This window comes from Jaculus jaculus, chromosome 1 (genome assembly GCF_020740685.1).
Source record: "Jaculus jaculus isolate mJacJac1 chromosome 1, mJacJac1.mat.Y.cur, whole genome shotgun sequence".
Taxonomy (NCBI): domain Eukaryota; kingdom Metazoa; phylum Chordata; class Mammalia; order Rodentia; family Dipodidae; genus Jaculus; species Jaculus jaculus.
In genome coordinates, this window is record NC_059102.1 from 128,790,828 (window position 1) to 128,812,617 (window position 21,790).

Below are 21,790 nucleotides of genomic sequence, written 5' to 3' on the forward strand. Positions count from 1 at the left end.
ACGACCTCTTGTCACTACAAAAGATCTCCAGACACATATACCACTTTCTGGGTATTGGATTTACATGGGTACTAGGGAATTGAACCCAGGTTATTAGGCTTTGCAAGCAAGTGCCTTTAACCACTGAGCAATCATTTCTCCAGCCCATGCTTTGTTTTCTTTTAATTTTACTGACACATAATCACTGGGCCTACTTAGGTGGTTGTGGTGGTTTGAGTCAGGTGCCCCCATAAACTTAGGTGTTCTGAGTGCTAGGTTCCCAGTTGATGGAAATTTGGGAATTGACACCTGCTGGAGGTGGTGTATTGTTGGGGGCAGGGTTATAGGTGTTATAGCCAGTTTCCCCATGCCAGTGTTTGGCACACTCTCCTGTTCCTGTTGTCTAACTTATGTGGGCCAAGGGGTGATGTCCACCCTCTGCTCATGCTATCGTTTTTCCTGCCATTGTGGAGTTTCCCCTCGAGCCTGTAAGCCAAAATAAACCTCTTTTTTTCCCCACAAGCTGCTCTTGGTTGCGTGGTTTCTACCAGCAATGCAAACCTGACTGCAACAGTAAAGAGGTATTGAGGAGTGGGATTGCTGCTAGATACATGACTGTGTGGCTTTGACCTTTTGGAACTGATTTTCAAGAGGAATGTGGAAGGATTTGAAACCTTGGCCTAAGAGATGCCTTGCAGTGCTGTAAATACAGCTTGATGGGCTATTCTGGTCAGAGTTGAAAGACCTGAATGCAGTAAGAACGATGGACTGTGAGGTTTGACTTGTGAGGGTGAGAAAGAGCTTTGCTTGGACTGGGCTAGAGGCAGTTTGTGTGAGAAGCTTGTTGTTATGCCCGTGTCCTCAGAAATTGTACAGGTTTGCTTTGCATAGAAATGAACTGGTATGAGCAGAGGGATATGGCACAGAAAAAAAAAAAAAAGATCTTTGGGTGGACTGCTGCCCATTCAGCCGCAATTGAGAGATTACAACCTTTGAGATTGGGCCAGCTGACCTGCACTGGGGCAGGTCAAGGAGTGTCCTGTTCTTCAAAGTCTGCTTTATTCCCCCCTGGATTAACAAATTGGAACCCTACCTGGTACTGTGGAGTATAAAAAATGCAGGACAGCCGTGCGTGGTGGCGCACGCCTTTAATCCCAGCACTCGGGAGGCAGAGGTAGGAAGATCACCGAGAGTTCGAGGCCACCCTGAGACTACAGAGTTAATTCCAGGTCAGCCTGGACCAGAGTGAGACCCTACCTCGAAAAACAAACAAACAAACAAAAAAATGCAGGAAAGAGAGGGTCATTGAGTTTGTAACACTGTCTTGTGTTTTGGAAATGGACATGGGCAGTGTGAAGCAGGATTGCCTGCATGGAGACCCAATGGAGCCATGAGGATGAACTATGGATTGCAGTGGAGACCCAGTGGAGATGCTGGGACCACAAGATGGCCGCTAAGGAAAGCTGTGGGTCCCAGTGAAGTTTTCCAGGACTGCGAGAAGCCTAACTGAAGGGGCAGAATTGGAACTCCAGAGACTTGTTGCTGGTTAGAATTATTGGACTTGGAGACTTGTCACTGGCTAGAGTTGTTGGACTTGGAGTTACCGAGTTTGGTGTTTGCCCTGTTTAAATCATATATTGCTTAAGTATTTCTTTGATATGCCCAAAGCCATCTTTTGCAGTGTGAATCTGTGCCATTATGGGTTTCTTGAGGTTATTTTTGGTATTATGGCTCAGTTAAAAGATCTTGGATTATGAGGATGTATGAACATTATTGGAATTGATAAAAAAAACTATGGGCACTTTTAAAGTTGGACTAAATGCATTGCATTTTAAATCATGTATGGATATCAATTTATGGGGGCCCATGATACAATGTGGTGGTTTGATTCAGGTTTCCCCCTTAAACTTATGTGTTCTGAATGCTAGGTTCCCAGCTGATGAAGATTTGGGAATTAATGCCTTCTGGGGGCTGTGTATAGTTGGGCTTATGGGTGTTATAGCCAGTTTCCCCACACCAATGTTTGGCACACTCTCCTGTTGCTGTTGTCCACCTTATGTTGGCCAGGGGTGATGTCAACCCTTTGCTCATGCTAGCCATTTTCCCTGCCATCATGGAGCTTCCCCTCGAGTTTGTAAGCCAAAATAAACCTCTTTTTTTGCCACAAGCTGCTCTTGGTTGGGTGATTTCTACTAGCAATGCAAACTTGACTGCAACAGCGGTACAGAATGGCATTTCAAGAAGTGGGCATATCATGCAGTATTAAGACTGGACAATTGGTTATATATACACCACCTCAATACCTAGTTTGTACATAATGGGACCATTCAAATTCCTCTCTACTGACTATTTGAAATAGATAAGTAATTGCTGTCTGCCATTGTCTCTCTTTGCTACAGAAAACCATACTCTCCTTCTCCTATCTGTAGGACATACAAGCACCCTCTCTCTGGGGTGCCTCCCTTTTCAGTGACTTCAAAGAACTGCTAGCATATAAATGTCCCCCAGGGCAGCCTTGAGGCATGACCAACTGTTATGACACCTGAGAGCTCAGCTCCCTGGTCCCAAGGGGATGATGTGAGCTGCCATCCCCTCTCTAGAGCTCCTGGGGGATGAGGGAATCCCAAGGCTGGTCCTTGGCTTGGGGCCATTCCCTTTATGGGCAGCCTCCCTTCCTTGGCCAGGCTTCACGTACAGTGTCCCTAGAGAGTATAGTCATAACATGCCCCTCACTCATGTATCACTGGTTTCTGGACCTGCTTCGAGAGACCAACCCAACCCCAAATACGGGACACTTGTATATTTATTTTATAGATCAGAGGCTGCAGCTCAGGCTGGTGAAGCAGCTTGCCCAAGGCCACCAGTGCTAAGTGGTGGGGCCAAGAAGAGACCAGGTCAGCATAAACTGATTATTTCTTCCCTATATACTTTCCTGCCCCTGGGCTATATCATGAGGGAGAAACAGGAACTACGAGAAGAGGAGGGGCTTGCACACCATTGTAGTGGCAGGGTCTGGGGCAGATGCTAGGCTCCCTTGCTTGGCCCACCCTTTCACCTTATCAGGATATGAGATAGCCAGCACATTAGGTATCAGTGAAAGCTTAACCGTGGTGAGGAGTGGCGGCACATGCAGCCACACGGCGCTCAGCACAGTGTGGCCCCACAGTGAGGCTAGGAAGACCCGCAGCCATGACATTTATTGTAGGGGCTCCTGGGGATGTTTCCTTGCTGCCTCTGTGGCCCTGAAAACTGGCTGTGACAAGGGGCTCTCCCTTGCTAGGTGACTTTCTAAGGTTCCGCTGCCCACATGTGGCTTCCTAGCTCCTGAGCCTGGCATCTGAGCCCTCTGGATTATGCCCCTCCACCCTCTCTGGGTTCAGGAGATGTTCACTTGGCCAAGAAGCACAGACAGGGATGAACATAACCATCAGGAAACCTTGAAGTCCTTTGCAAGCTCTGAAGGACACAGGTGGTGACACAGAGCCAGACACAGAGGATCTGGTTCAGCTTTCTCGGGGAGCGGGTGTGGATTATTTTCTGAGTTGAGCTCAGGAGGAGGAGCGCACATGAGGCAAAGCTGTCTAGCAGAGGACCTGCCACATAAAACACAGCTTGTGCTAAGAGCTGAGGGGAGAAGAGACATGGCGCGCGGGAGCTGTGCTCCCTCAACTGTGCTCTGTGGCCAGTGCGCGCAAACTGCTCCTCACACCTATGACAAAATCATTACAGAACAGAATGGTAGGATTTTAGGATATTTTGTAGCCACTTGGCAGAGCAATTTTATATGTGCTGACTCGAATAATAAGATACTGGGTGAGGGGCTGGGGATGGCTCAGTGGGTAATGAGCTTGTGGGTAACACGCTTGGGGACCTGAGTTCAGATTCCCAACACCCACATAAAAAAAGCTGGGCATACATGGAAAAGTTAATAAATATTGTGAAAAATTTAAAAAAAATTGAAAAAAAAAAAGCTGGGCATAAATGTATATACTATGCTTATCAAACTGCCCAGTAAGCACTTCTGTTAATGTTCACACCTTTATATTAATGCTACTCTCAATTTTGGTAGAGAATCTTCTTCTTTCAGATGGCAGTGACCTTGGGACGACTCAGAAGGTATCATGGTGGTAGAAAGAAGTGACAGGAGTGCTCAGTACTGCAATATCTGTATCACACCTTCCAAGGCTCAGGGTCTGTTGTGGAAGGGGTGGCGGAAAGAACGTAAGAGCCAAAGGAAGGGTAGGACTCCTTACAACATGCTCCCCACAGACACAAAATGGCCTGGATATCCATGGCCTCACAGTGCCTGACACTACCTACACAAGACCATCATAAGAGGAGGAAAAGATCAAGACATCAAAAGTAAAAGAGAGACTGATTGAGATGGGGAGGGGGTATGATGCAGAGTGGAGTTTCAAAGGGGTAAGTGGGGGGCTGGAGAGATGGCTTAGTGGTTAAGCGCTTGCCTGTGAAGCCTAAGGACCCCGGTTCGAGGCTCGGTTCCCCAGGTCCCACGTTAGCCAGATGCACAAGGGGGCGCACGCATCTGGAGTTCATTTGCAGAGGCTGGAAGCCCTGGCATGCCCATTCTCTCTCTCTCCCTCTGTCTTTCTGTGTCTGTCGCTCTCAAATAAATAAATAAAATAAAATAAAATAAAATAAATTTTAAAAAAAGGGGTAAGTGGGGGGAGAGAGGATATTACCATGGGGTATTATTTATAATCATGGAAGTTGTTAATAAAATAAAAAAGCTGGGCATGGTGATGTTTACCTGTATCCCCAGCACTGGGAGGTGAAGCTAAGGGGATCTCTGGGGCTTGCTGGCTAGCTTGTCTAACCAAATGGGTTCAAAGAGAGACCCTGTCTCAAAAAAATGAAGTGGATAGCAATTGAGGAAGATGCTCGACCTTGAACTTTGGCTTCCACATGCATGTACACACATGTGCCTGTGCATCCACATGCATACAAACATACATACACACATGGAAAAAAGACACTGGGGCCAGGCATGGTGGTTCATGTCTTTAATCCCAGCACTTTGGAGGCAGAGGTAGGAGGACTGCTGAGAGTTTGATGTCACTGGGAGACTACTCAAGATGGCTCAGCAGTTAAAAGCACTTGCTTACAAACCCTGACAGTATCCATAAAGCCAGATGAACATAGTGGCACATGTGTCTGGAGTTTATTTAAAGTGGCAAGAAGCCCTTCTTCTTCCTCTTCTTCTCTTTTATTTGAGAGTTGACAAACAGAGAAACAGGCAAATAGATAGAGAATGGGTGCACCAGGGCCTCCAGCCACTGCAAACAAATTCCAGGTACATGCGCCACCTTGTGCATCTGGCTTACGTGGGTCCTGGGGAACTGAGCCTTGAACTGGGGTCCTTAGGCTTCACAGACAAACACTTAACTGCTAAGCCATCCCTCCAGTGCCCCCCCCCTTTTTTATGAGCAAATCCAAATTTATTTTAATGCCATGTCATTTTAAAAACCTCATAAGTTAGTGGGAGCCCTGGTTCCCTAGGACAGCATGTCAGAGGTAATGAAATTTGTCACCATTCTCCATAACACCCCTCCCCCCCAGCAATTCATCCAAGTCCACAGCATCAGAAAGCCAGTTGTCTCTTTAGTAAAGTCTACTTCTCTGGTTCCTGGTTTTCCTTCAAGGGAGGGAAGTCAAAATATTTCAAACAGGGAACAAAACCACAGTGGAATATCCAGTTTTGGTTCTTGGAAGATGGAGTGAAGGAAAGCCCCACTGACTCCAGAGAAAACGAGTTGAGATGGATCCTGTCATCACAACTTTGTGAAAATGGGGAAGGATCCTGCAGAACAAAACTTACTAAAAGGGTTACAAATGAGGATCCATTTGATAGATGAGAAGAATTATCTTCATAAATGAAGCCCCCCTTTTTTAATTCATTTTTTATTTGCAAGCACAGAGAGAGAGAGAGAGAGAGAGAGAGAGAGAGAGAGAGAGAGAGAGAAAAGAATGACAGAAAGGGAGCACAGACATGCCAGGGCCTCCCTCCAGCCAGTGCAAAGGAACTCCAGATGCATGCGCCACTAAATCTAGCTTTACATGGGTCCTGGGGAATTGAACCTGGGACATTAGGCTTCACAGGTAAATACCTTAACAGCTAAGTCCTCTCTAAAGCCTGAAGCCCTTCTTATTCTGTCTGTTCATAGACAAATAAAAGGTTTTTTTTTTTTGTTTGTTTGTTTGTTTTTTCAAAGTAGGGTCTCACTCTAGCCCAGGCTGACCTGGAATTCACTATGGAGTCTCAGGGTGGCCTCGAAATCACAGCGATCCTCCTACCTCTGCCTCCTGATTGCTGGGATTAAAGGTGTGCACGACCACTCCCGGCAAATAAAAAATTTTTAAAAATATATTGGACTTAAATTTGACATGCCAGTTTTGTTGTTCCTCCTTTATTTCTTTCCTCCCTTCCCTGTTTTGTACTTCTTCTTCTTCTTCTTTTCTTTTGCAGGGGAGAGCACGAACGCAGTCTCCCACTATCACAAATTATGCAGTCAAGTTTCCTGCATTTGGGGAAATCGCAGGGGTCAGCACATCCAAAGTGCAATGGATAAGCCTCATCCTGGGAAGACCACCTTTGTGATCATGGTATCTCTCCTGCCAGGTAAGTATTCTTTGTCCTTTTTGATTTTTTTTAATTTTTATTTATTTGAGAAGGAGGCAGAGACAGAGGGAGGGAGGAGAGTTCACTGCAAGTGAACTCCAGAAACATGGTGCCACCTTGTGCATCTGGCTTATTTGGGTACTGGGGAATCGAACCTGGGTCCTTGGGCTTTGTAGGCAAATGCCTTACCCGCTCAGCCATCTCTCCAACCCTGTTGTGGTGATTTTTTTTTTTTTTTTTGCATTGCAGACAGAACCCAGGACTTTGCAGATGCTAGGCAAGCACTCTACCATTCAGCTATAACCCCAACCTTCTTTTTCTAAAATTTATTTATATATATAAAATACTATTTTACAAAAGTATTAGGGATGATTTAAAAAAAAATTGTCCAGGCGTCGTGGCACATGCCTTTAATCCCAAGCACTTGGGAGGCAAGATAGGAGGATTGTCATGAGTTTGAGTCACCCTGTGACTACATAGTGAATTCCAGATCAGCCTAGGCTAGAGTGAAACACTACCTTGAAAAACAAAACAAAACAAAAGAATTGATCCTCTGCTGCAGATAGTTTACAAAGCACTGTGTAAGCGGAAATGACAGGTGGCCATGGGGCTGGGATGGGGCAGAGAGAGGACAGAGAAGCACCCTGTCACAGCTATTCAACTTTTCCCTGTCCAGGATGCCCTCTCTCTGCCTGGGGATTCCTACAAATCCCTTAAGGCCCAGGTTTATAATTATCCTCTTCTTGGGGTTCCCATGGTCATTGGTACATCTCTTGGTCCAGCACTGAACACACTATGTTGTTGGGAGTCAGAAGCTGTGTCCTCACAGGCCTGGGGACTCAAGGGTGGTGGTATGTCTAGCCCAGGTCCAGAAGGAACAGGAGGGGAGAGGTTAAGAGGCATCAGCCTGTGCCAGCCTACCCAAGAGAAAGGGCAGGACAGTCTTTCCTCTCCTACACAGCTGTGTGGCCAAGGTCAGATCACAGCTGAAGTGATTACAGTGCAGGGAGGAGCTGGGCTAAAGAGGTGGGCTACAGGTAACCAGCCCCAAGGGCTCCTCTTAACCCCTGCCCTGAGGGATGTTTATATAGGACCTCCTACTGAAGGCAGGAGGAGCCAATGAAATGGGAGAAACCCATGTTGGCTCTCACTACATCCGCCCCTTCCTCTTCTCAGGGTTCCTTAACACTCTTCAGGCAGTTCCTTCTGGCCCTGTTTCCCACCCAATTGGAATAACTCCATATGCACCCCCTTCCAGTTCTCTAAGACTGTGTCAAAATCCTGTGGCTGAGGAGGGAAATGGCACCATAAAAGAGCAGGCAGCAAGAGAACCCAGGCAGTGAGAGAACTCAGACCGCAAGAGGACTTGGCTGATGGGAGAAAAGGGGCATTGAGGGGCCCAGAGAACTGGACAAGGGAAGGAGATGGGACTTCCATGAGGAGCCAGGCAGGGAAGGCAACCTTTTTGTGACCCTCCTCCACTAAGCTCTGAATAGGAGAGGGGGTTTTACTGGCTGTAGCCTGCATTATGTTCCTTCCCTCCCTCCCTGTCCTTTCCTCTCCCTTCCAATGTCTTTACTCAACAGAGAAAATAAATAAATAAATAAACCTTCACAATTACTTACATAAAGTTTTGTTATAACAGCCTGTAAACAACTGATCCAAGTTCAAATTGTGAATTTTCAATAAACCTTGGAAAAAAAGAAACCTAAAAACCAAAATCCTGTGGCTGCTATGTACCAAGGAGACCTAAGGGACAATGGCCTGCTGGTGACAGTGATCTAGTGACTACTCTGATGGGAAATAGATTAGTAGAGAATTCCTTAGTTCAGATCTTAGCACTGTCAATTCCTTAGTACTGTGTGATCTTAAGCAAATCCATCCCCTCTCTGGGCCCGAGATTCCAATTTATGTAAAGCTGGTGCTGTAAGATCTTTTTCCAAAAGGTGACATGAGCCAGCATTTGTGCAAAGGGTTTTGTCTGTCCTGACAAGCATACTCACCATTCAGTTATTGAGGCCATGCGTGGTGGTACATGTCTGGAATCACAATACTTAGGAAGCGGAGGCAAGAAGATCACTGAGTTTGAGGCCATCCTAAGCTACACAGCCAGTTCAAGGCCAGCTGGTCTTAAAAATGAAACCTCAATTCAGTTATTGGTCCATTGATTGGAGCAGAAACTGGATTTGTTCCTGTAACTGCAGATGGGCCTAAGGTCTGGGTGCCTGGTGTTATCAGGGCACTAAGGGAGGCTCTAGGGAGACGGTGTAATGCAGGTACTGCCACGTTGTCAGAAGGTTGCAGCTTAAAATGCACTCATGTCCTCCAAATTTGATAACTTTGGCATTTAGGTGTTCTAAAAATAAAATAAATTTAAGAGATTTTTTTTTTTTTTTTTTGAGGTAGGGTTTCATTCTAGTCCAGGCTGATTTGGAATTCACTATGTAGTCTCAGGGTGGCCTTGAACTCACAGCAATTCTCCTCCTACCTCTGCCTCCCGAGTGCTGGGACTAAAGACGTGTGCCACCACGCCTGGCTAAAGAGAACATTTTAAGCTAAAAGCTGATAGTCAGTTCTTCAATGGGTCTCTTGCTTCTTTGCCTTTCTTGCATACAGAAGAGATTACCATATTAGTTCAGAGCCATGTATTTTGTATGCACGTCCAACCTGCCGCCCATGACCACATGTATCCTAGTATAACTATAACTGTGGCTTTACACATTTGTAGTTAAGAACATCATGTTTCAGATTGATATTGTATATATGTAAGTACAATGATTGTGATGTGGAGGTAATATGATGGAGAATGGAATTTCAAAGGGGAAAGTGTGTGGGGGGGGAGGGAGGTAATTACCATGGGATATTTTTTTATAATCATGGAAAATGCTAATAAAAATTAAAAAAAAGGTTGATATTGTATATATGTAATTACAATGATAATATAATACAATGTAATATGATGGAGAATGGAATTTCAAATGGGAAAGTGTGGGGTGGGGAGGGAGGGAATTACCATGGGATATATTTTATAATCATGGAAAATGTTAATAAAAATTAAAAAAATAAAAAAAAAATAAAAAAAAGCCGGGCGTGGTGGCACACGCCTTTAATCCCAGCACTCGGGAGGCAGAGGTAGGAGGATCGCCATGAGTTCAAGGCCACCCTGAGACTACAGAGTTAATTCCAGGTCAGCCTGGACCAGAGTGAGACCCTGCCTTGAAAAACCAAAAAAAAAGAACATCATGTTTCAATGTCAAAATGTTGGACACCCTATTGGAAGAAACAGCCGTGGACTATGGGAGAGCATTTCTCCTCCAGCCAATGACTCAAGGTCAGGGCTCTTCTGTTGCATACCACACCGGTTACCTGGTTCTCACCATATTACCCTCTGGGAACTGGAGTACAGAAAAATGGTGCAAGAAAATGGAGATTTTCTGGTATTCAAAAAATCCTTTGCTGGGATGGAGAGATGGCTCAGCAGTTAAGGCACTTGCCTGCAAAGCCTATGGACCCAGGTTTGATTCTCCAGGACCCATAAAAGCCAGATGCATAACGTGGCACATTTGTCTGGAGTTTGAGTAAATAAAAAAATAAAAAATATTTATTTAAAAAAATCCTTTGTTGGGCTGGAGAGATGGCTCAGCAGTTAAAGCACTTGCCTGCAAAGGCAAAAGACACAGGTTCAATTCCCCAGCACCCACATAAACCAGATGTACAAAGTGGCACATGTTCTGGAGTTTGTATGAAGTGGCTGGAGGCCCAGGCATGCCCTTCCTTTATCTCTCTCTCTTTCAAATAATTAAATAAAAATATTTAAATGGGAAGGGGGATATGATAGAGAATGGAATTTCAAAGGGGAAAGTGGGAGAAGGGAGGGTATTATCATGGGATTTAAAAAAAAATTTTGTTTTTTGTTCTTATTTGAGAGGAACAGACAAAGAGGCAGCTAGAGAGAGAGAGAGAGAGAGAATGGGCACACCAGGACCTCCAGCCACTGCAAATAAACTCCATACACGTGCGCCCCTTTGTGCATCTGGCTAATGTGGAATGAGCCTCAAACTGGGGTCCTTAGGCTTCACAGTCAAGCGCTTAACTGCTAAGCCATCTCTCCAGCCCCATGGGATATTTTTTATAATCATGGAAAATGTTAATAAAAATTGAGAAAAAAAATTTAAAAAAAATCCTTTGCTTTTGACCCCCCCCCCCCCAGCACTTGGGAGGCTGAGGTCGACGGATTACTGTGAGTTTGGGGGCACCTGACACTACATAGTAAATTCCAGGTCAGCCTGGTCTTGAGTGAGACCCTGCCTTGAAAAATAAAAAAATAAAATAAAATAAATACAGATAAAGTACAGGTAGGTATGTGGTTTGGGTGAAATCTGGTACAGTGAGGTAGATGCCAAGAGGCCACCAACTTAAGTGAGCAAATTGTTTCTGACCCTTACTGGCTGCTCCTTATGGAGTCTCAGTTTCCCTATGTCACCAAGAATACAGCCTGGCCACACCCCTCACTGTGCCAGCCTACCTTGAAGAGCTCAGGTGCCTGCTTTTTAAGTTTTTCCATCTTCCACTCGTTCTCACAGGGGTTGAGGGAGGAGGGCGGCGCGGTGCAGGAACAGCGGCAGTCGGCCCCTGAGCTCAGGGTCTCCACTGCATAGAAGTCCTCCACCCGCGCACGCCCACTGCGCACCCGGTTGCAGGCATCCTTACTCAGTGGCCGCATGATGCATTTGCAGCGACAGTCGGAGCCCTCCGAGGTCATCCGCACCTGGTCCATGTCACCAAACACCTGCAGAGGGTGGGTAAGAGAGGCTCAGGTGCTGCTGTGGGGTGGGAGAGGTGGCAGCATACAGCTTGCTGGTCTGGCGGCGGTGTTTAGAAGTAGTTCAGAACAGCACCCCTCATAAGGAAATAGCAACCTCATCTTTTTTGGTTTTTCAAGGTAGGGTTTCACTCTAACTCAGGCTGACCTGGAATTCACAATGTAGTCTCAGGGTGGCCTTGAACTCACAGCAATCCTCCTACCTCTGCTCCCGAGTGCTGGGATTAAAGGCATGCGCCACCAGACCAGGTAGCAACCTGATCATAATTACAATTCAAACGATCATGGCCAGCTGTGGAAAAGTGTAGTGGTCCCTAAATAAGTTAAACACAGAATTACCATATGATCTATTAACTGTTCAGAAAGGAGTATCCAAATAGACTTGTGTGTGAATATTAGCAGTGTTATTCACAATATAACTACTCCCCACGTACAGCAGGGGGAAATGTGGCATATAGATACAGTGAAATACCATTCAGTTCTGAAAAGAAATGGAGTACTAATTCAAGTTGGATGAACTTTGAAAACATCACACTAAGTGATGAAAGCCAGACACAAATAGTCACATATCCTACAAGTCATATAAAATAGACAGAACAGGCAAATCCGTGGGGATAGGATACAGAAAGGGGGAGTGACTGTTTAGTGACAAAAGTTTTTTTTTTTCCCCAGATAGGGTTTCACTTGAGCTCAGGCTGACCTGGAATTCACTCTGTAGTCGCTGGCTGGCCTTGAACTCATGGCGATCCTCCTTACCTCTGCCTCCTGAATGCTGAGATTAAAGGCATGCACCACCATACCTAGCTTCTTATTTATTTATTCAAGGTAGGGTCTCTCTCTAGCCCAAGCTGACCTGGAATTCACTATGTAGTCTCAAGGTGGTCTTGAACTCACAGTGATCCTTCTACCTCTGCTTACCAGAGTGCTGGGATTAAAGGCATTCACCATGATGCCTGGCTTTTTTTTTTTTAATTTTTATTTATTTATTTATTTATTTATTTATTTATTTATTTGAGAGCGACAGACACAGAGAGAAAGACAGATAGAGGAAGAGAGAGAGAATGGGCGCTCCAGGGCTTCCAGCCTCTGCAAACGAACTCCAGACGTGTGCGCCCCCTTGTGCATCTGGCTAACGTGGGTCCTGGGGAATTGAGCCTTAAACTGGGGTCCTTAGGCCTCACAGGCAAGCGCTTAACCACTAAGCCATCTCTCCAGCCCTTTTTTAAAAATTTATTTTTGGTTTATTTTTATTAATTTATTTGAGAGCAACAGAGAGAAGGAGGGAGGGGGGGCTGGCTTTTCTTATTTATTTTAAAATATATTTATTTGAGTGAGCAAGTGAGAGAGAAAATGGGCATGCCAGGGCCTCTTGTCACTGCAAATGAACTCCAGTTGCAGGCACCACTTTGTGCATTTAGCTTTATATGGGTACTGAGTAATCAAATCCCAGGCTGGCAAGCTTTGCAAACAAGTGTCTTTAACCGCTGAGCTATCTCAGCCCATGCCTCCAAGTTTCTTTTGGGAATAGTTATGGTTGTAGAAGTTGTGAATGTACCCAATGTTATAAAAGTGTATGCTTTTTAAATAGTCACAGTTTCTCAGTAGTGTTATTTATAGCCACTTGAACCCAGCAGTTTATGGATGGCCTGGGTCTATCCCATAAAATAAAACAAAAAGGCCAGGCACCGTGGTACATGCCTTTAATCTCAGCGTTTGGGAGGCAGAGGTAGGAGGATCACCATGAGTTCAAGGCCACCCTGAGACTACATAGTGAATTCCAGGTCAGCCTGGGCTAGAGCAAAACCCTACCTCGAAAAACAAAAACAGAAAAAATTAACATTTTGTGTTTGGGCTTTTTGTTTTATTTTATTTTATTTTGGTTTTTTGAGGTTGGGTCTCACTCCGGCCCAGGCTAACCTGGAATTCACTATGTGGTCTCAGTGGTATTGAACTCACAGCAATCCTCCTACCTCTGCCTCCTGAGTGCTAGGATTAAAGGCATGTACCAACATACCTGGATAAAATAGTGGTTTTTTAAAATTAATTTATTTTCATTTATTTATTTGACAGAGAACAGGAGAGAGAGAAAATGGGTGTGCCAGGGCCTTCAGCCATTGCAAACAAACTCCTTGCAGATGCCCCTTGTGCATCTGGCTAATATGAGTCCTGTGGAATCGAACTTATGTCCTTTGGCTTTACAGACCACCTTAACTGCTAAGCCATCCCTCTAGCCCTTTTGTGTGTGTGTGTTTAGTGATTTATTTATTTATTTTATTGTTTATTTTTATTTATTTATTTGAGAGTGACAGACAGAAAAAGAGGCAAAGAGAGAGAATGGGTGCATCAGGGCCTCCAGCCACTGCAAATGAACTCCAGGTGTATGTGCCACCTTGTGCATATGGCTTATGTGGGTACTGGGGAATTGAGTGGGTACTGGGGAATTGAGCCTTGAACTATGGTCCCTAGGCTTCATAGGCAAGTGCTTAACCACTAAGCCATCTTTCTAGCCCTATTTATTTATGTTTTTGATTTTTTGAGGTAGGGTCTTGCTCTGGGCCAGACTGATGTGAAATTCACCATATAGTCTCAGGTGGCCTTGAATTCATGATGACCCACCTACCTCTGCCTCCTGAGTGCTGGGATTAAAGGCGTGTGGTACTACGCCTGGCTTTTATCTGAGAGAGAAAAGAAGAGGGGAGACAGACAGAGAGAATAGGTTTGCCGGGGCCTCCAGCCACGCAAAGGAACTCCAGATGCATGCCCCACCCTGTGCATCTGGCTTATATGGGTACCTGGGAATTAAACCTGAGTTGTTTGGCTTTGTAGGCAAGAGCCTTAGCCACTAAGCCATCCCTCTAGCCCTTATATGTAATAGTCATATTATGAATATTTTTTAAAATATTGGGGGCTGGAGAGATGGCTTAGCAGTTAAGCACTTGCCTGTGAAGCCTAAGGACCCTGGTTCGAGGCTCGATTCTCCAGGACCTACGTTAGCCAGATGCACAAGGGGCGTACGCATCTGGAGTTCATTTGCAGTGGCTGGAGGCCCTGGCACGCCCATTGTCTCTCTATCTGCCTCTTTCTTTGTCTCTGTCCGATGCTTTCAAATAAATAAAAAATAAATAAATAAATAAAAAAGGAATAGGTCATCCTGGACCAGAGTGAGATTCTACCTCAAAACAAAACAAAACAAAAAAAGAAGAAGGAAGAGGGCTGGAGGGCTGGCCTCAAGCTCACAACGATCCTCCTACCTCTACCTGCCATGCTGGGATTAAAGGCATGTGCTACACCTGGCTCCTATTTTTTAAAATATATTCGTTTATTTACTTGCAAGCAGAGAGAAAAACGAGAGGCAGACTGAGAGAATGGGCATGCCAGAGCCTCTAGCCACTACAAATGAACTCCAGAAATGTGTCACTTTGTGCATCTGGCTTAGGTGGGTCCTGGGGAATCAAACTTGGGTCCTTAGGCTTCATAGGCAAGTGCTTAACTGCTAAACTATCTCTCCAGCCCTCCTTTTTTTTTTAATGAGAGAGATAGAGATAAAGAAAGAACTGGTGTGCTAGAGCCTCTAGCCACTGTAATCAAATTCCAGACATGTGCCATCTTGTGCACATATGCAACCTTGTGCATGTGTCTCCTTATGCATCTGGCTTATATGGGATCTGGGGAGTTGAATATGAGTCCTTAGTCTTTGCAGGCAAGCACCATTACCTCTAAGCCATCTCTCCAGCCCTTTCTTCTGTTTATTTCAATGTTGTATGTGTGTGTATGCTGTGGTGTGACATCCTATATGCTCCCCTATGACAGGGGTTGCTTGCCTACATTGGCCAGAGTGAAACTTGGGGTATTCATTTCCATCACTCTTTTGCCTGGTCTCATTTTGAGCCAGAGTCTCTTTACTAATTTTAGAAATTTTAGACTTTGCAGGGCTCAGATGATTACTGGATCTCTGTTCTCCTCAGGGGCCATGCTTTCAGGATCTGGGGTGGCAGGAGGTAAGGCTATGAGGCATGCCAGACCCCAGCTCTTGAGGGTGGCCAAGGATGTCAACATTCTTTTGAAAAGATCAGGAGTCATGAAAGCTGCAGCTGTTGGCATCTGAAATGTCCTCTGAAGGCTCATGTGCTAAGTAAAGGCTTGGTTGCCTGCTGATGGGCCTTGGGAAGTGACTGAATCATGAGGCCTCTGAGCTCATCAGTGGATTAATCCACCCATCGATTCATAATTGGATGGAACTGTTGGGAGGTGGTGGGACCAGGGGTTTAGTTAGAGGAAGTAGGTCACTGAGGGAGTGCCCCTGAAGGGTGCATCCTATCTCCAGCTTGCTCCCTCCCTCTCTCCCTTTCTTCCTCCCTCCATGTTTTGTTTTGTTTTGTTTTTCGAGGTAGGGTCTCACTCTAGCTCAGGCTGATCTGGAATTCACTCTGTAGTCTCAGGGTGACCTCAAACTCAAGATGATCCTCCTACCTCTGCCTCTGGAGTGCTGGGATTAAAGGCGTGCGCCACCATGCCGGCTCTCCTCCCTCCCTTTTTTTTATTCGTTTTCCTCTCTCTACCTCTTCACCTCCACTGCATCCTGTGCCCTGCACAGCTGCAGACAAGGCAGGGAAGTCCATAAAACCATCTACTCCAATGTGTCATTGGATGGCAGATCAAAGCAGGCTGAAGTCCATGACTGAGCCTGGCACCTGCTGCTCATCTCACTAGGCTGACACCTGTGGGCAGAGCTGCCTAATCCACAAAGGATGACAGGTGGATTGAAAGGGGGAGTGCCAGGCATGCACTCAGCCCAAGGCTATCAGCACACAGAGCAGTCTGCACGCAGCAACTATTACTATGATTGTAGCCTGGGCTGAAGAAATCGCTCGGTGGATAAAGCGCTTGCCACATAAGTGTGAGTGCCTGCCTTTGGACCCCAGGCCCCTAATAAAAAGGGGGGACACTATGGTGGACATCTCTAATCCCTGCATATATACAGTGAGAGAAGGGAGGTTGCGAGAATAACTGCTCTCTAACCTAAGTGGTCCATGCTGTGAATACTACTGCTGGAAGCCCTCCTTCCTGGAAGCTTGCAGGCCAGCTAGCCTGGTAGACGCCATGATGAACAAGAGACCCTGTCTCAAATGAGGTGAAGGTGAACACTGACATCTGAAATTATCCTCTGACCTCCACATGTGAGCCCACACTCACACATGAACACATACACTCTGCTGTCTTGTTTCTGTGTGGGTGCCCTGGGAGATATTATGTTTTCTCATACTTTTTGGCAGCATGCTACAGATGAGGAAACAGCCCCCGAGTCATGAAATGACACATTGGAGAGGATGAGGCTGGGCTGTCTGGGCGTCCTCTGCTTTCCTACAGCTGGGCAGGGCACTCGGGCTGGTGAGGAGGGTGGGGGTGTGTGTGGCTGTGGGTCTTGTTCTCTGTCCTGGTCCTTGGATGGTGGAGCACCCTCTGGGCCAATTCTTCCCTGCCTGTGAACAGTCAGCCTTGGGAAGCCTGGATGTCCCCTAGGTTTCTGCTGGTTCCTGAACCCTACCTTCTCATAGGGACTCATGTCTGTCTCTGCTCTGCTGGGACTCCTTGCTCCTGAAGGCACTCTCTCAGTGGGATCAAGAGCCCAGCAGGTAGATGAACGTAGGTGTGTTCCATGTGGTTAAGCCAGAGAGGGGGATCTCCTGTAGAACCCTCTCCAGACTCCAAACCCACCCCAAACAGCCACTGTTTCTGCATTAGACTGCTACATTCCTTCCCACGTCAGATGAGATGCTATGTTCTGATTGTGGTGAGTTTGAGGCCAACCAAGGACTACAGAGTGAGTTCTAAGTCAGCCTGGGCTACAGTGAGACCCTACCTCGAAAAACCAAAGTAAAGGTATAAATAAATAAATAAAACTTCATCTAGCATTTTCTCTTAATCCTGTTTCCACCTAAGCTCCTGCCCAGCTCTGATAGCTGAGTGCCCTTTGTACCCTGGACAACCTGTTAGCCATCATGTCTGAGTTACCACCCTAAATATTCTCACTTCTGTCCCCTGCTATCCACTCCATGACCACAGCCTGATGTCAGGGCACACTCCTGTCTTCTGCATTCATCTTCCAAAAGCATCTTCTCTGATGATCTGTTTTACTCCTGGGCTCCACAAACCTCCATAGCTCCCTTTCACTTTCATGAGTTCTATATTCTCAGGGACATGTCTGAGTACTATCTGTGGTCCACCTGCAAAGTGTAGACACCTTAGCTTTATTTGCCTCCCCATGACTAAGGGTCTTTCAGGCCTTCTGGGCCATTTGGGTGTGCAATAAGGGCAGAAGAAGTCCCAGAACCAAACTGTCAAGCTTCCTCAGTCAAGGATAAACTGATTAGCCCAATGTAACTCCCCCCCGCCCAGGTAGAGTCTCACTCTAGACCTGAAATTCTCTATGTAGTCTCAGGATGGCTTCAAACTCACAGAGATCCTCCTACCTCTGCCTCCCAAGTGCTGGGATTAAAGGCGTGTGCCACCATGCCCCACCCAACATAACTTTTTGAAGTGTTCAAATCTATCTGATGGGGAGTGCCCACTAGTGCCTAATAGTGTTGGTAGGAAAGTTAAGTAAGATGCTGACTGTTAGGGCTACTTATGGAGCTTGGCATACAAGATTCCCCTTGAGGCTGTGTCCTGGTGTCCCAGCCAAAGTGTGTTGGGGCAGGCTGGTCCATTCCTGAAGAGAGGCAGTGGGGCTTGGCCTGGCCTGGGCTCATGCTCTGATGCAGAAAACAGACTGTAGCACCAAGCTGTTCTGCTCTCCTTGCTCAGGAGCCTGCTTCCAATTACACCCACAGGCGGAAACTCTAGGAGCAACATGTAAGCCCCTGGGACCAGCCTGCCTGGAACATCTGACCTGGCCTGGGACACCACAGCCTGCCTGCCTGCCTCCTCCTCTTACTCCCCTTACACCCTCCTGCTCAGCTGGTCTGGCTTTAACTGGTATTGGGATTCTATCGATGTTCAAGCTCCTTCCTGGTCCTGCATGCATGCAAAGTGTGAGGTCCCAGCAGTCCATTCCTAAATGGACAAACTGAGGTAGAGCTAAATTCTCAAACACATTTGAACAGGAATTGCCTGCTACATTTCTTCAGGGACTTAAGGAGACAATTCAAAAGCATACTAATGGAGCCAGGCGTGGTGGCGCACACCTTTAATCCCAGCACTTGGGAGGCAGAGGTAGGAGGATTGCTGTGAGTTCAAGGCCACCCTGAGACTCCATAGTGAATTCCAGGTCAGCCTGGGCTAGAGTGAGACCCTACCTCGAAAAACAAAAAAAAAAAAAAAAAAAAAAGCTTACTAACGTAACTCTGGATACTATGGAGGAGGAAATTATTCTTAAGATAAATTCCACCTCCCCACCCCCCAGGTACGGCTCACTCTAGTCCAGACTGACCTGGAATTCACTATGCAGTCTCAGGGTTGTCTGGAAGTCACAGTGATCCTCCTACCTCTGCCTCCTAAATGCTGGGATTAAAACACTATGCACAGATTAAAGAAAAAATTTAAATTCAAGTACATTTGAAGTAGATTCCCAGGGGCACCTAGTGCCATGTCTGGGTGTCCTGGGATACCTGCCAATCTCCACACTGGACAGCTATGCAGGGTGGCTGTGAGCTCCCCTCTTACTGCACAGGCCTGACAAAGCACTTCCTTAGATGGAAACAACAAATCCTGTTTAGGAAAGCCTGGCTATAAACACCAACTTAAAATGCAGGGAGACCAACAGAGACCAGGGTGAGTGTAGTGGGCAAGAAGGGTGCTTGGGTCTGCTAGGAACAGGAAGCCTGAGGAGGGGCCAACAAGGCTTTAGGGCCCTCAATCTACTTCAAGTTCCTTGGTGGCTTTCCAAGTCAACACCTCCTGAGAAAGAGAGGGAGGGAGAGGAAGAGAAGAGAAGACAAGCGAAGGAAAACAGGCTTGGAGGGGAAAGGAGGTGGGGAGGGAACTGGTGATAATGAAAATAGCTCTGCAAAGCCAGCAGGAGTCTGGCTGGGCTAAGGAATGCAGAGTAAATTCACCCATCACTTGATTTTTATTTTTCCCAGCTGGCTAAAATGGTTCAGGGCTGAGGGATATCTGAGGGAGGGCTGTATTGGGTCCCCAGCTGCGTCATCCTCCCCCACTCCAGCTTGCCCTGTGACAAGTAAATACAGCAACCCCACCACCACCAGAAAAACCTAGGAAGTGTTTGGCTGACTCACTACACAAACAGGGTGTTGGGTTTTCTTTGTCTTTGCTTTGTTTTGGATGTGAGCCCTCCTGCTTAACAGCCCTCTGAGCAGTTGAGAGGATGCCCAAGTGCAAATGGCCCCCACAGTCAGAGAGGAAAGGGGTACAGAGTGTGAGCAGGTCATCTGAGATTTTGCTCACTTGTGCTCTACCTGTGCTAGAACAGGGGATCCTAGAGTGCCCCAGATGAAGGGAAGTTGAGGGAACACTGATTTTCAGACAGAGAAACTGAAGCCCAGAGATAGGCAGTGATATGTCCAAGACCTCACAGCAAAAGAATAGCTTTTGCCCTTCACGTGCTCACAGGCAGGACAGGCTTCCCTTCCACCAGCAGAGACTGGAGTGACATCAAAAGATGACACTACAGGCTGGAGAGATGGCTTAGTGGTTAAAGTGCTTGCCTGTGAAGCCTAAGGACCCAGGTTCAATTCCCCAGTACCCACATAAACCAGATGCACAAGGTGGTGCATGTGTCTGAAGTTAGTTTGCAGGGGCTGGAGGCACTGGCATGCCCATTCTCTCTCTCAAATAAATAGATTTAAAAAAAAAAAAAAAGACGACCCTGCTGTAAGGCACATGCCATTAATCCCAGCGCTCAGGAGGCTGAGGTAGAAGGATTGCTTTGAGTTTGAGGCCAGCCTGGGACTACATAGTGAATTCAAGGTCAGCCTGGGCTAGAGCAAAACCCTACCTTAAAAAACACACTGGGCTGGAGAGATGGCTTAGTGGTTAATGCACATGCTTGCAATGCCAAAGGACCCAGGTTCAATTTTCCAGGTAATCCAGATCGTACAAAGTGGTACATGCATCTGGAATTTGTTTGGAGTGGCTGGGTGCCTTGGTACGCCCATTTCCCTCTCAAATAAAAAAAAAAAATTAAAAACAAACAAAACGAACAAACAAAAGATGACACTGCTGCCCTTACCCTATGCAGGCAGGGCCCATGGTTCTTCTCCTTCTCCTTCAGACCCATCTTCATATCATTCCTAGAACACTTAAGGGGTCCCTGCTCTGACCCCTCTCTGTTCTGGATCTCATACCTGCTCTGGAATTCCTGTGGTGAGATATTAGTGTCATTTATTGGGCACCCACTAGGAATGGTGGTAAGCATTTTGCAGGCATAGTCTCACTGGTTCTAAATGTCCTCAACTGCAAGGAATAGATACCTTTGTTTTCCCCATGCTTACAAAAGAGAGATGGATGTGCGATTAGAACTGAGGTCTGTTTGATGTCAAAGCAGACCCTCTTTACCACGAGAGAGAACAGCTCGGAGAGTGCACCCAGTCCCAGGAAAGGGTCTCAGAGGGCAGGCAATTGCCCAGCCTAGATGGGCTCATTGGGGTAGGAGGAGGGACTCTGGGTCCCCAGCCTGGCCTGAAAGTCTTGGCCCAGGACCTACTGCCTAGTAGGGAGTCGCTGGGTAATAGTTGCCCGATGGTCTTTTCGTCGTTGCTCTTCCAGGGAGTCTCTAAGGTGATTTCCCTGCTATCTCTGCCCAGAGTACCTAGGACTCCACACTCTGGCACTGGGTTTCTGAGACTGATCTCTGGTGCAACGGACTGGGTTTCAGTGCCCTTTCTCAGACTCCAGGTCCTAAGCACCCCATCAGTTCCATTGCTTCTTTGAACACGCGCTCCTCTCCCATGGTCCTGCCCTTTCTTGGGCTTGGGGCTAACGTCCTAACTCGGATCTCCCTATCTTCTGGTCCTCAGCTCCGGGGCTGCGTGCATCCATCCTCTTTGGTCCCTCCATCCCCAGCCTCAGCGCCCCCTGGCGCCGGCCCCCAGGAGGGGCGCGCGTACCTTACTGTCGGCGCGCACCGGGTCGGCCCGCAGCAGCAGCAGCAGCAGCAGCAGCAGGAGCCGGGCCAGCGGCCCGTCCCGGGGCGCGAGGGCCGTCACGGCCATGGTGCCACCAGCACTGATGGCCAGCAGGGCGCGGACGCTGGGAAGCGCGGGCAGCCCTGCGAGCTCCGCGCCTCGGCCCGCTCTGCCTCGGGGTGCGCCCCTCGCCCGGTGTCCCCCGGGCGCCGCCTGGGGGCGGAGCCAGCGTGCAGTGTGCCCGCCCCGCCCTCCCGCCCGCTC

At 47.1% G+C, this 21,790-nt stretch overlaps 1 protein-coding gene and 1 non-coding gene across 2 annotated transcripts in view; both read right to left on the reverse strand.

Moving 5' to 3' along the window:
* Positions 1 to 21,574, reverse strand: part of Olfml2a (olfactomedin like 2A) — a 46,640-nt gene extending 25,066 nt beyond the window's left edge. The window contains exons 1-2 of the mRNA XM_004662799.3: positions 21,509 to 21,574; positions 11,145 to 11,408 (exon numbers count right to left, since the gene is read on the reverse strand). Of these exons, the coding sequence (XP_004662856.2) occupies positions 11,145 to 11,396 (252 nt within the window). The 5' untranslated portion in view covers positions 11,397 to 11,408; positions 21,509 to 21,574. The remainder of the gene's footprint in view (positions 1 to 11,144; positions 11,409 to 21,508) is intronic.
* LOC123457972 lies at positions 6,464 to 6,627 on the reverse strand. The gene has a single exon (XR_006635315.1). It is a non-coding gene; the product is annotated as a U1 spliceosomal RNA (small nuclear RNA).
* Positions 21,575 to 21,790: the final 216 nt, after the last annotated feature.